We start from the raw sequence: 14,615 nt of genomic DNA on the forward strand, positions 1-14,615 counted from the left end.
GCTATTGTTGAGTGTTCCAAATTTGTTGGCATATTGAGTGCAGCACTTTAACAGCATCATCTTTTAGGATTTTAAATAGCTCAGCTGGAATACTGTCATCTCCGCTAGCTTTGTTGTTAGTAATGCTTGCTAAGGCCCACTTGACTTCACTCTCGAGGATGACTGGCTCAAGTTCAGTGACCACACTATCATGGCTATCAGGGACGTTAAGATCTTTCCTGTATAATTCTTCTGTGTATTCTTTCCACCTGTTCTTAATCTCATCTGCTTCTGTTAGGTCCCTGCCTTCTTTGTCCTTTATCATGCCCGTCTTTGCACAAAACTTTCCCTTGATATCTCCAATTTTCTTGAAGAGATCTCTAGTCTTTCCCATACTATTGTTTTCCTCGATTTCTTTGCATTGTTCATTTAAGAAGGCCTTCTTGTCTCTCCTTGCTATTCTCTGGAAATCTGCATTCAGTTGGGTATATCTTCCCCTTTCTCCCCTGCTTTTCGCTTTCCTTCTTTCCTCGGCTACTTGTAAAGCCTCATCAGACAGCCACTTTGCTTTCTTGCATTTCTTTTTCTTTGGGATGGATTGAGTTGCTGCCTCCTGAACAATGTTACGGATCTCCATCCATAGTTCCTCAAGCACTCTATCGGGTCTAATCCCTTAAATCTATTCCTCACCTCCACTGTATATTCATAAGGGATATGTTCTAGGTCATACCTGAATGGTTTAGTGGTTTTCCCTACATTCTTCAATTTCAGCCGATTTTGCGATAAGAAGCTCATGATCTGAGCCACAGTCAGCTCCAGGTCTTGTTTTGACTGACTGTATAGAGCTTCTCCACCTTTGGTTGCAAAGGACATCATCAATCTGTTTTCGATATTGACCATCTGGTGACGTCCATGTGTAGAGTCGCCTCTTGTGCTGTTGGAAAAGAGTGTTTGCTATGATCAGCGTGTTCTCTTGGCAAAACTCTATTAGCTTTTGTCCTGCTTCATTTTGTACATCAAGGACATGCTTGCCTGTTATCCCGGTGATTTCTTGACTTCTTACTTTAGCATTCCAATCCCCTATGATGAAAAGGACATCTTTTTTTGGTGTTAGTTCTAGAAGGTGTCGTAGGTCTTCATAGAACAGATCAACCTCAGCTTCTTCGGCATCAGTGGTTGGGGCATAGACTTGAATTACTGTGATGTTGGATGGTTTGCCTTGGATTCATACTGAGATCATTCTATCATTTTTGAGACTGTACCCCAGTCCTGCTTTTCCCACCCTTTTGTTGACTATGAGTGCTACTCCATCTAAGGGATTGTTGCCCACAGTAGTAGATATAATGGTCGCCTGAATTAAATTCGCCCATGCCTGTCCATTTTAGTTCGCTGATTCCCAAGATGTCGATGTTCAATCTTGCCATCTCATGTCTGACCACCTCCCGCTTGCCTTGATTCATTGATCTTACATTCCAGGTTCCTAAACAATATTGTTCTTTACAGCATCAGACTTTCTTTTCACCACCAGACACATCCACAGCTGAGTGTCCTTTCGGCTTTGGCCCAGCCGCTTCACTCTTTCTGGTGCTATTTGGAAATTCCCTCTGCTCTTCCCCAGTAGTATTTTGGACACCTTCTGACCTGAGGGGCTCATCTTCCAACGTCGTATCTTTTAGCCTTGTGAAAAAACAGTAAGCTAAAGAGGAGGGGGGAATAGCGAGGCTAGAAGCTGGGAGAGAGGGGGAAATAGCAAGGCAATGGGGTACAGGGGAGAGAAAGAGCAAGGCCAGAGGCTGGGAGGGAGGAAACAGAAGCTAAAGAGGAGGGGGGCATAGTGAGGCTAGAGGCTGGGAGGGAAGGGGAAAAGCAACGCAAAGCAGGAGAGGGGAGAGAAAGAGCAAGGCTAAAGACTGGGAGGGAGAGAGGGGGAAATAGCAAGGCAATGGGGTAGAGGGGAGAGAAAGAGCAAGGCTAGAAGCTATTAGGGAGCAAACAGTAAGCTAAAGAGGAGTGGGGAATAGTGAGGCTAGAGGCTGGCAGCTAGAGGCTAGAAAGGCTAGAGGCTAGAAAGGGAGAGAAAGATTGCCCCAACATTTTCCAAGGCTTTTCTTCAAACAATTTTTGTGAAGGGGGCAGGGAGGGGAGAGTTTTGTGGGCACCACTGGGGGTCCTGGGGGTGCCATGGTGCTCACAGGTGCTGCACTGAGGGCCCCTGGCATACATGATGACACAAAAATTGAAACAGAGACCTAAGATAACCCCAGAGTATCAGGCTGGCGGAACAGTATTATTTTACTAAAACTTTGCAGCTGCACAAAACCACCTTATCTGTAATCTGAGAATCGTGATCAGAAATTATTAGCTGGAGTCAACCACTTGGGGGTGGGGGTGGGGGGTATTAGACCAATTTGACAACAACACATGTATTTCTATCCCCCCAGAGTTGTAAGAATTTTTGAGGCTGAGGTCAGTATAACATTAGACTGCCTTGTTGCCTGCTCTGTCCAGCTGGACTGTCCTTTCCCTCCCACAGAGCCAGCTGTCAACAGCTGTCCCCTGGGAAGTCCTGATGACTTATTCTATCAGGGGTGGGAACTCGTAGCCTTTGTTGGATGGCAACTAGCCAGTATAGCCAACGGTGAGGCAAGCTGTGAACTGCATACATTCCAAACTCATGTGTTATATGTTGATATTGTGTATTGTGTTTTTTAAAAGTGCCTTTTGAGGTTACTTCGAAAGGATTTCTATCCTGAAGGATATAAATAACGTAATAAACAAACAAACGTTGACAGAAAAGGGAGCTGTTGCTAGGATGTTTGGTTATTCTCCCCAGTTTAGCCCATGGTGCATACTGCTGGAATATTTGAACAATTCAATATATCCTGAGAAGGCCTGGGGCCAGCATGTGGTATCCTTGCACAGCTGACGGGGGCCCAGTGCCTTTCATGGGTGCCTATCCTGGGCCCCCTTCAAAAATATATTTCTGGTGCTCCCATCAGCACTGAGTGGCTGGGTCTGGTAACTGCCATTTTAATTTCCCGGAATGCCCCTGACATAGCATCATTCCGAAGGAGGAGGTGCATTCTGGGAAATTAAAATGGCAGCCTCCCTATTTTCCCTGACTGCTACCACCAGCTAAGTCCCCCAGGGCTCACCCACCTAGGAAGAGGCCCACCACCAGAGGGAGCCTTAACCAGGGCCCCTCAAACTTGTGCCCAAGCCTCTTGATCTGATAGGCCAAGATTTCAATTGCCTCAAAATGGCATCATCTTAACCCTCCATCACTGACTGAACGGATGCAGATAACACAGCACAAGGCCTTAATGGCAATATGGATTGATTTCATCCATTTACAAGATGACAAATGACAGTGTTTGTTGTCTGAAAATGAAACAGACAGATAACGACACTGTCTCCAGGGCATCCTAGTGAGGGAAAAGCTCCGTGGCTCTGCGGGCGAATGTCACCTCTTACGCCCATGAAAATCACCAAAATCTCCCCTCTACTTTTGCAGCTTGTGTGCAAGAGTGTGTGTGTGTGTGTGTGTGTGTGTGTGTGTGTGTGTTGGGGGGGGGATTTCTGTGCCTGATATAACTTTCTGCACACCATAGAATGCACATCACACCAGACTAAAAAAAAGAAGGCATTTGCACATGTGTGCTACATGGATTGCACCTGTGCAAATTATTCACCTCGACATGCGCAAAACTCATTCACTTACTGGTCCAGGAGGTGATCCAAGTCCTTCTCCACTTGGAGCCGCATGAGTTGAAGGGGCTCCGGGAGGCCTCCTCCTTCCTCCTCGGTCTCATCGCTGACAGAGCTCATGTCCGCATCCGTCTGGGCTCGACAGTGGCCGTTCTTGGGAACAGGGGCCTGAAAAGCAAACAGCAAAGACCTGTGAGGCCTGCGCCAAAAGTAAGCCTCCCTAAATTCCTCTCCAAGGGGGAAAAAAGAAGCAAAAATGTGGCAAACGGTGTAACACCGTAGACGTTTTTATTGTCTTATTTTTGAAATGAAACAGAAATTAGAGTTGTGCTAGGGCACATCGGCAAATGGCCAGTGAGAATCAGTCTGGAGTACTGGTGCACACAGAAGACCCAGATAAGGTACATCCTATAAATAATTGGAGAGATTAAATATACTTGAGGGAAAGGGGTTGGGAACTGGAGTGACCAGAATTGGCCTGATCCACCAGCTACTGATCATCACCATAGTTAGACAGGAGCCCTCCTTCAGGCTCTTCCATGAAAGCATAATCACGTGGGGGAAGACAGAGCCATGCCCATTGGCTCTGCCCACCAGAAACATTGGGGAACGCATGTTGTACCAGGGAGTCTCCTCTCTGCACGTAGGTTCCCCCCATCATTTAGAAACGCACGCGTTCATGACGGGAGCTGATGAGCATCCCTTTTCAGACGGTTGCATGGTGGGGTCTTCGTGACCACAAAGGGGAAGGGGGCCTAGCAAGCAATCGCATGAATGAGAAACCCTGAACGGTGCTAGGCAGGTATTTATTTAAGTGCCACCATCTTGGAGTCCTGATCAGGGTGTGCATGTGTCAGCATTGGGAGGAGACCTCTAAAGCTAAGGAATGGGTGGAAATGGCAAGAAAGGAAATCTTGGCTGAAACTTAAGAGAAACGTCCTAAAGGTAAGAGCTGTTTGGCAGAAGAACAGACTGCCTTGGGAAGTGCAGGGCTTTCCTTCACCGGGGACATTTAGTCTGTGGCTAGCAGGGATTTATGGATTGTATAAAACCTGCTCTGTCAATCGGATTTCTTTTTCGTTCCCGAATGTGCACACATTGATATTTATGCAAATGCGCATTTTAAAACTTGCAAAAATGTGCAGGTTCCCCTCAAAGGTGCATTTTCATGCTTTAGCCTATGGGGGAAATGCACATTTTTGCCCAGGTTCTTTTATTTTGTGTATTTTGCCACCCCAAAATTTGCGCAAAATTCGGGAAAGTTAGAAAAAAAACAGTCTGCAAGTCTGCAGAATCCACCCAACAGTGGGGAAGCTGGTCCACTGTGGAATCCACCAGTCTGATTCATAAAAATCCAAACCCATTTGGTTCCATTGTGGATTTCTCCAACATCCCTAGAGGCCAGACAGCCATCGGTCATGGATTCTGTCCTTGCAAGATTCTTGCATTGAGCAGGATCACCATTGAGTGGCTGGTTCCAACAAGAGCCATTTTAATCTCCTACAATGCCCCTGACATAGCATTGTTCCAAGGAAGGCGGTGCATTCTGGGAAATTAAAATGGCAGCCCCCCCCCCCGGTTTTACCTGGCTGCTACCACTAGCTAAGTCCCCGAGGACTCACCCACATAGGAAGAGGCCACCACCAGAGGGCACTTTACCAAAGGCCACTCAAACTTGGGCCCAAGACTTTTGATCTGATAGGCCAAGATTTCAATTGCCTCAGAATGGTGTAGGCCTCTCGATGTAATGGATGCAGATAACACAGCACATGGCTGTGTGCTTGCAGTGACTAGGTGACCTCCAAGATCTCTTCCAGCTCTATGGTTCTACAATTCCCTTTATAAGAAATCCTTTCGACCACTCCCTCACTCAAGAAAAGACTGTAAAAGTAATAGCATGGCATTCAACCTCAGGGTAGGGTGTGCGGACGGCTGGGATTGGGGCTTGAAGAGATGGCGTCGGTGATCCCATCTGTGCTTTGGAAACAAGTGTCGGGAAAGGTAGGGGACATGCGACAGCGGTTGCCTCGGAGCTGTCCCGAGCAGCTGGCTGGTTCCATGCAGCCCATTCGATCCCCTCCTTCAGCTCCTCCAAGCGCATCTCCAGTTGGAAGATCTCTCCTTCCACCGCTCTGGAAAACCGCCGGCACAACAAAGAGAAGAGGAGGCTGAGGCAGTGACATCCCACGGAGCAAGCCAACTCAACAGTCTCAATTAGCATCACCTAATTCCACAACCATTCCCTTCTGGAGGGGAAAAAAATACATGGGGAGAAAATACATGGGGGGAAAGTGAAAGAGGAACAGCTGAAGTTTAAGAATGTAAGACAAGCCTATGGATCAGACTAGATGGTCCACGTAGACCAGCACTCTTTTTCCCCTCAGTGGCCAGCTGGATGCTTCTGGGATGCCCACAACCAGGGTATCAAGGCATTAGCCCTCCTTCTTGTTGCCCCCAGCATCTGGTACTTACAGGTATACTGCCTCTAAAGGTGGAGGTTTCACTTCGCTACCATGCTGATAGCCATTGACAGACCCTCCTCCATGAATTTCTCTAATCCCCATCTGCGCTAGTGACCATCTTCATATCTTGTGACAATTCATTTCAGAAGTTAAGTTAGAAGGCAGATCTGGGTCTACTGGTAGATCTCTGGGTGATCCGCAGTGGATCAGCAAGGACTTCTCACTTCTATTATTTAACAACAGCAGCAACAAAATGTCTCCCCACCATCACCCTGCCCTAAATTATACTGCTGAAACAAAGGAAGGTTGCGGTAACCAGCTGTGGATTTGTGCATGGAAGGACTGTGAGCTCCATTCAGTTCTGGTACTCAAAACAAATGCTTGGTGTGAAGGTTTGAGGCCTACAACAATTTCATTGAGTCACCCTGAGCTCTAGTGCTATCAGAAGAGGAGGGGGGAGAGTCTCTATTTAGCTTCCCCACATCATGCATCCTATCCTGTCCCCTGCCTTTATCCCCCCCCCCGCAAAAAAATGCCCCAAGTGTCTTGGCATTGCCTCATCCAGGATGCTGGATGAAATAGGCCTTTGGTCTGATCCTGCAGGACTCTTCCTATGCTATTATCAGATGGGATGCTCAAAAGCAGTCCCACCTCCCTCTCCAAAAAGAGGGTGGGCTGAAGGTACTTGATATGACACAGGCCTGGCCCCACTGGCATGCTAGGAATGAATCCGCTGAAAGACTAACCATTACAATTGGTGTGTTCTGCTTCTTCATCCACGAACCTTTTTCGGTCTCTCCTTATGACGACTTTGGGAGATCCCTTCTAGCATGATCAGCCTGTGTGCTACATACGTACCGATTGGGGTCAAAGTCTCCCAGCACTCCCACAGGTTTCTGGTGGTTCTGCAGCTGCCGGTGCTCATCTCGGGCCTGCAGGTACGCCTGCTCTAGAGCATCTTGGGCTTCCTTTAGCCTTGCAAACCCCTACAGTGGACAGCGATATTGGAAGAGGCAGAGAATTCTGAGTGACCAATTGTCCCATCACTGGAATGGGATGGGACAATTACAGTCACGGGCGGCATCCTTAAATTTGAAAAACTCTACTCTGGTGCTGCTGCAACAAGACTGCATTTCCGCTACTATGCAAATGATATGAGAAACACCTTGTGGTGAATTCTCCCAGCCATTCTCCCATGGTGAAGTTTTCACATGGATGTTGCTTACACATGGCGAGCAAAGGGCTGGATGCGCCCGACCTTGTCTGATGTTGGACGCTAAGCAGCATCAGCCCTGGTAAGTACTTGGATGGGAGACCGCCTGGGAATCAGGCTTCCTGCACTGAACAGGGGGCTGGACTCGATGGTCTTGTAGGCCCCTTCCAGCCCTATGATTCTATGGTTCTATGGTTATGTTTCTATTTAAGCCATGTGCTAAAAGAGGTTAATTTCTGAGTGTTCTTCAAGATGCTGTCAAATATTAATCTAGAGCCCTTTTCCCTGACATGCTAGCTTTCCACACACAAAGATGGGCAGCATTTAAACATGGGATCCCACACAAGCTTTTTTGGAATGCTTAGATTGCCTGTCAAGTAGGAATGCCCCGAATTGTTTGAGGTTTATCAGTCAGAATTAGTTCCTTGAATTGTGCCTGGAAGACAAGTTCTCACCGGTTAATAACAAACATCATTCCCTCTATTTCCAGTGTTCAAGATGTGAGTGCCGTTGCTTATGTAGCCAAAGTGGAAACACCCATGCACAACAGTGAGTTATCAGTAGGCTTTGAGAAACCCCAACGTGTGCAGAAGCATAACATTTAGGAGAAAAAAACAGCCCAATACAGACTGCACATGCTCAGTTACCATGGAATGCTGATTCACTGTTGGAGGAAGAAATGAAAAACAAGGTCGGTGGGAGAATGGACTGGAGCAGGTCAAACACTGAACAGAAGCCCTCCATACTGCAACATTCTGTTGCAGATCCCACTGAATAATAATGGATTGGATCCAATGGATAATAATAGATTGGATCCAGATTTATGCTGGATCAAATGCTCTCGTGGAAATGGGACTTCCCTGCCTCCTCCTTCCCATGGGAGCCCCTCCGGTCCCCTTAAAATGTTACATAGGAGACCTTGCTGAATAGGGTGAGCTGTGATATGTGTGTGGGAGGGGGATCCCCCCAGATTGACCACCAGCGAGCTGAGCCCTTCCTCTTCTGGTCCTTTCCCAATCCTCCTCCTCATCTACCTCCTCCATTCAATATTTCCTGCAAACCACAGGATCTACTCAGAAAAGGAGCTACATTCATTCAAGCAGACAGAAAAGGCCTGTGGTACCTTTAGCTGGTCCTGAGGTGTCAGCTTCCCAGTCTGAATTAACTCCCTCAACGATTCCACCTAAAGAAAAACATGCAGAACACTTTATTGACACCTTGCCTATTGTAAATGCCAGAAATACCAGCCCTCCACCATCCATTCTGAAGTCCACCTTTTTCTCCTCTATCCCCTGGCTTCCCCCCCCCCACAGTTTTCATAATAAAGTATCAGCCTACAGTTTCCATTTGCATAGCCCCCACCTTTAAAAAACAAAACACCTTCTCTCAATAACTGCCCAGTATTTGGACCTTATCTTAAAACCATCTGGGTGAATACAGTGTTGAAATGCTCTGGTTTAATAATGCTTTTGCTTTAAGACTCTCCTGTTTAGTTTAGTTTTTTTTTTTTTTAAGGGAGATGTTTAAACAGAATTTGGATCACCTAGGTGTAGAGTTTTAATATTTCTAACGCTGAGCACGACCGTGACTTTGCCTGCCTCTATTTAACAAAAGGATTATAGATTGCGGAAACAACCCATCGTTATTATTGGGGTCATTAAGGCAGGGCATGTAATGCTGTCGACGATCCGTGCCCTGGTAACCTTCAGAATAGACTCCTGTAATGCATTATACATGGGGCTGCCTTTGAAGACAATTCAGAAACTGCAGTTCCTTAAAAATGCAACTGCAAGGCTGTTAAGTGGGTGTTACGGGTCATATCTAATGTTAGTCCTACTTAGAGTAGAACCATCATGACTAATATAAGTCCCATTCATTTCAATGGGTCTACTCAAAGTAGGACTAACATTGTATACAACCCAATGATTGTGTGATACCTGTGCTTCATCAGCTGCACTGGATCCGAGTTCATTTCTGGGATAGATTCAAAGTGCTGGTTTTGAACTTCAAAGCCCTTGGGACTGGGACACCTGAGGGATGGCTCATGTCCACAGGTGCCTGTCCATACTCTAAGATTTTCAGCAACTGCTTCAGGTGCCCCCAGGTGACTAGTGGGTGAGGAGGAAGGGTTATGTGGTGGTGGCACTTGGCTGCACAATGGGTGAGAAATGTGCTTTGTTGCATTTCAATGCAAACTTCCCAGTCTGGCATTTCCTGAGCCTACATGTGAACCACAATGCAGTTATACAGTGATGCCCATAATTTTCCAAATTCTGGGATGTCATTCGCAAATAATGAACTGAGTTTGCTAAGGAAAAGCATGCACAAAAATGTATTCTATATGGAGAAACTGCTTTCAAACATTCACCAAGTACCAAGGCTAAGAACAATAAAACAACTTTTTAACCTAGCACAGATGTGTGGATTGGGGAAGAGTGGAATTAACAACCTACAAGACTGTGTTGGAGAATGCGTATATCTTTGCCAAGTTACCAATTTATCTTCTGTAAATTGCTTTAAAAAATAAAAATAAAGATCACCTTTACTGAATACATAATGTAAAGGAGATGTTAATTAAGAAACCGCAAACATAAAAAAATTAAAACTAAGGCTGCAAAACAGAAAGAGAAGCCTTTACATTGCTTTGTGGTTGTCTTTATTTCTGCTGACCACATTTACATGGCTCTTTTACATAGGGAACTGCCTTATAGGGGTCAGACCATTGCTTTACCTGGCCTAGTATTCTCGGCACAATACTGTATAGGCACAATACAATTGTCACAATACTAACAGCAGCTCTCCGGGGTTTCAGGCAGGAATCTTTCCTAGCCCTACCTGGAGATGCTGGGGATTGAACCTGGGACCATCTGCATGCAAAGCAGGGGCTCTAGCACTGAGTGACAGTCCCACCCCTAATATATTGTGGAGTTGCTTTAATGTGTTTTATGGTGATTTTAAATTCTTTGCAAGACCACTTAGAGCACAGATCCCTGAAATAAAATAAATAAATGACAAAGAAGACATGGTGCAAAGATCAACAGCTGGTCATGGTGTCAAGAGACTGGGTGAAAAACAGCCAGCGAAAATACCCACCTGACTCCTAACAGTGTCTACAATTAAGCTTGGTTTCTTCAGCAGCAATCCCCTCCCCTTTTTACATGCCATCTTGACAGTGCTAATTGAAACATTAGCACTAATTGGGTTCCATGCCCAATTAGCGGCCAAACAAGCACGACAAAATGAACCCACTTGTCTCCCTTTCTCTCCACTATGATTCCATTGTTACCGCGAATCGATTAAAGCAAGCGGGTGTGTACATTAGTTTCGCAAGGGCTGAGATATAAAATGGGGGCTGATATTTAAGAGAAGCCCCATATATCAACTGAGATCTTGAAAGGGTGCAGGTGTGTTTCTTAAGCTAGTAAGGATAATGAGCATTTGATGAAGAAGAAGAAGAAAAAAAAGAGAGATAATGCAATTGCTATGAGCAGAGGGATCATTATGGGCTGCGCTATATGAAAAGCAAACGACCTCCAATCTGGTCCAACCCCACCATGAGGGATGTGCGAATCAGCAAAATATGAGCTTGCCAAAGTTCTCCAAATTCCATTCTGACTTGAGTACGTATCAGATAATGAGCTTTATTTGTTTCTTTTCGCATGAAGTGCATTTTTCCAATCGTATGCATCAATTGTGCACATCTTTGAAATGTATGCATTCTTCTCCCACCAATTAAAGCGTATCTGTGCGCATTTTCCAAAAGTATGCATTTTTTCATACGCTTTTTTCAAGTGTACATGTGCTGTTGAAAGAAAGGGGTGTGTCTGTGAATCACACTGCAAACTCGAAAATAGATGGACTTCAACTGCAGACTGTGTCTGAGTCTGTGTTGGATCCAAAAGGTGCGAGCTGGGTAAATCCTGATCAGAAATGAACTGAAACTAATTTATCATAATGTCCCTACCCACTACCTCCCAAACCAGAAGACCACACACTCTCTTGAGCAAAGCCACATCTGGATGGGAGACCATTTCACTCACAGAGTGCAAAATTTTGTTGCAGATCACACAGCCTTTCTATAATGTTCCCCCTCATTCTCATGCGTGCTACCCCAAGCTGAACTGACTTGTAACATACCACTGGTTTACCAAAACTGTGCTGATTCTCCAAACCTAAAGGGAAAAGATATTTCCCACCTCTCCTCCATCACAGCTTCTGAGAAGGGGGAAACATCACTCCTGCCCTATCAGCATGCCCCTGACTTTTGTAACCCACCCCACCCAGCTTTTTTTGAATCCCATGCAGCTGTTATGCAGAGTAAGGAGCTGAGATTCTGGGCTGTAACACCTCAGATTGCCAGTGGAGGAAGGGGGCAGTGATTACTCTGGAAACAGAAATTAGGAGGAAGGCTGAAGGTTGAGAAGGGTTGCCCTTGCTGGAAAAAAAAAAATGAAAAAAAAAGTTTCACAGTCACATCCATTTCACTAAGACTTAGGTTTTACGGGGTCACAAAGAGTCGGACACGACTTAAAGACTGAACAACAACAACAAAACTACATTGACATCCTTCTTGTCTTCCTGTTTTGCACAACTCTATTTAACAAACTTCTCAAATGCAGTGCATTCATTTTCAGTCACGTCTTGTGCTTCCATTAGTTCCAGTCATCCAAAGGATGTATTTATTACTTAATTTACATGATCAGGGAGAAGACAACAATTTTAGTACATAAAGTTACGTTCAGTAATAAGAACAAATGCTGATCTGGAGCTGTTGCATTTGGATAAGCCAGAGAATAATTTCTACTTTGGTCATTCCAGGAAACAGTGAACCAAGATGGGGTCAAAATGATTTCCCCCCAACTAGAAAATGATAGCACTGCATCTGACAAGTTGATCTTGCACAAGAAATTGGGCATGTTCAGAGAATTCAGTGTGTGTGTGTGTGTGTGTGTGTGTGTGTGTTTATTTCCTGGGAAGGACTCATGTTTTTGAATGTTCCCCAGCTACCAATTTTTTTGCACATAGAAAACTAGAGCAGGAGCAGGCAGATAATGTACTTGAAGATCTCTGGCTGATTTGCCGTAGATCTCCAAGGGTTTTTTGGAACTCCCAGTACTTTAATGACAGCAAGTAATGTTGCAAGAAAGAAAGAAAAAACCTTCTGCCATGGATGGCCTTGTGCTAATTGCTCATCTTTCAGACTTAGTATGTTCCCCATCTGTAAAGCAGGAGTACTAATTGTTTTTGTTTCCCCCCGACCAGGTCTTTGTTCAGCTCTGCTGGCCAATTTTATGGTGTTGTGATATTCTATCTATCTATCTATCTATCTATCTATCTATCTATCTATCTATCTACCTACCTACCTACCTACCTACCTACCTTCTTAATCGCCCATCTGGCTGGTCACCTGCCCACTCTGGGCAATGTACAACAGTACAATTTAAAACAGTAAAATTACACATTAAACATTATTTAAAAATACCCTAACCCACCCCAAATGCCTGCCTGAATAACCAAGTTTTCAGTGCGTGGTGGAAGCTCATTAAAAAATTTCTGATCTTTGCTAGCTTAAATCTGTATATATTCCTGTGTATGCTTCATAACTGATGATAGTTAACTGACTCTGCTCCCTGAGCCACCATTTTGTAACTGGCTCTGGTGGGTAGACCTTGAGGTTTTAGTAAAAAAGCAAAATAGCTCCCACAAGCCTGAAATCTGCCCAACTCTGAACTAGGACATCAGAGAGAGGGCTGTGCTAAATCTCTCTCTGATGTGCTAATTTTTGGAACCATAGGATTTTAGAGTTAAAATAGACCTCAGAGGTTATCTAGACCAACCCAATGCCCAATACAGGAATCTATAGCATCCCACATGCTTGCTGAAGTAATCAACCAACCAATCTCCTTGCATGTAGAAAATGAGAATATTAGAGAGGTTTAGGATTGCTCTCTCCTTACACTTCTAGTTTACTACATGCAGGAAACAATTCAAAAATTGTTGAATCGGCACTTGCAGGCTAAAGCAGTCTAGAACTCTGAAACCTTATTCTGTATGATGCATAGACTGAGCTATTTTCCACCTGAATTTTTTTTTAAGTTGCATGGTAACTTAAAGACTAATGCAATTTTTTTTATTGGGGTGGCTTGAGTTGTTACAGATTAACTGTGGGATAAGCTCCACCAGATGCCACCCTAAATGGGAATTCCCTGCTGAACTTGTACCCCGCTCTCCCAATTTGAGGGGGATTCAATTCTTTCGCACCACCTCCATTCCCCATTGGTTGCTGGCTCCAACTTGCCTGAACCTGAAATTTCCTTGTTTGGGCAGCCAACATCTGTGTCAACTCATCTCCCAAGAAGGGTTTTTCTGCAGAGGTGACGCCATCTGCTCCAGAAACTCCATCTGCTTTGGGAATGCCAGCACCTGTGGAATCGTGAAAGGTGGAGGTCGTTGCCTGCTGTCCAGGAAGTCCTGAAATTAAAGCAGACAACAAACAAACAAAACCCTTGTTATCTATGAACTGGGATCACTAAAACTAGTAAGATCTTCTCCAGGTGAGCTGCTCAGGGGGGAAAACAGAGAGATTTCCTTTGTATGGGATCACGGAGCCAGTTCCAGATCACTTGCATTTAGAAGAGACAAGTGGAACCTGGAACAAACGCTTGCAGTGTGGAGTGCTCCTGTACAGGGTTCCAGCCAGTCATGTGCTTTTCGAGAACACTCCACTCCATTCCCTGTTTTCCCTTTTTCTCCCCAACCATCCGTCAGCATTTCTTGCCCGCTGAGCATGCTCAGTCTTCATGGGGTTGTTTGGTTTTATTTTCTCTTTTCCCACCACTTAACATGAAGTACATTGGAATGACGGATACAAAAATAGCACACAAGCTAAGGAAAACAAAATATGAAGGAGTCATTAATACTTCGCTGAAAGAGCAAATAATTCATTTTTAAAACCTACAATGACTAACCGACGTTATTATCAAATCGACAAGATTTCTAAATGTATACTTTGGAAATCTTGAACTGCAAGTACTGCATTCCTGCCCCATCCCCACCAATACTGAATGATTTATTTTTTGTGTTTGTTAGTTGCCCACTAACCCAAATTCTCTGGGGAATGTCAAATTAAAGCCATTTTAATTTTCATGCAATAATAATGCATTGTCCTGACGATCTCACAATTTCAAAATTGCCAACAATTTTGACATAACGGTAAGCCCTATGACATGTTGGCAGTTTTATCTCCCATTTTA

The 14,615-nt window shown here is 44.8% G+C and overlaps 1 protein-coding gene across 1 annotated transcript in view; it reads right to left on the reverse strand.

Annotated features, from left to right (window-relative positions):
- The window catches only part of AKNA (AT-hook transcription factor), a 61,164-nt gene that overhangs the window by 26,804 nt on the left and 19,745 nt on the right, over positions 1 to 14,615 (reverse strand). Inside the window, exons 6-10 of the mRNA XM_084821029.1 lie at positions 13,661 to 13,833; positions 8,486 to 8,545; positions 7,008 to 7,135; positions 5,597 to 5,819; positions 3,701 to 3,855 (exon numbers count right to left, since the gene is read on the reverse strand). Coding sequence (XP_084677155.1) covers positions 3,701 to 3,855; positions 5,597 to 5,819; positions 7,008 to 7,135; positions 8,486 to 8,545; positions 13,661 to 13,833 — 739 coding nt within the window. The remainder of the gene's footprint in view (positions 1 to 3,700; positions 3,856 to 5,596; positions 5,820 to 7,007; positions 7,136 to 8,485; positions 8,546 to 13,660; positions 13,834 to 14,615) is intronic.

The sequence above is a fragment of the Heloderma suspectum genome, chromosome 14, assembly GCF_057233095.1.
Source record: "Heloderma suspectum isolate Gila_16-S chromosome 14, 16-S_ref, whole genome shotgun sequence".
In the NCBI taxonomy this organism is placed as follows: Eukaryota; Metazoa; Chordata; class Lepidosauria; order Squamata; family Helodermatidae; genus Heloderma; species Heloderma suspectum.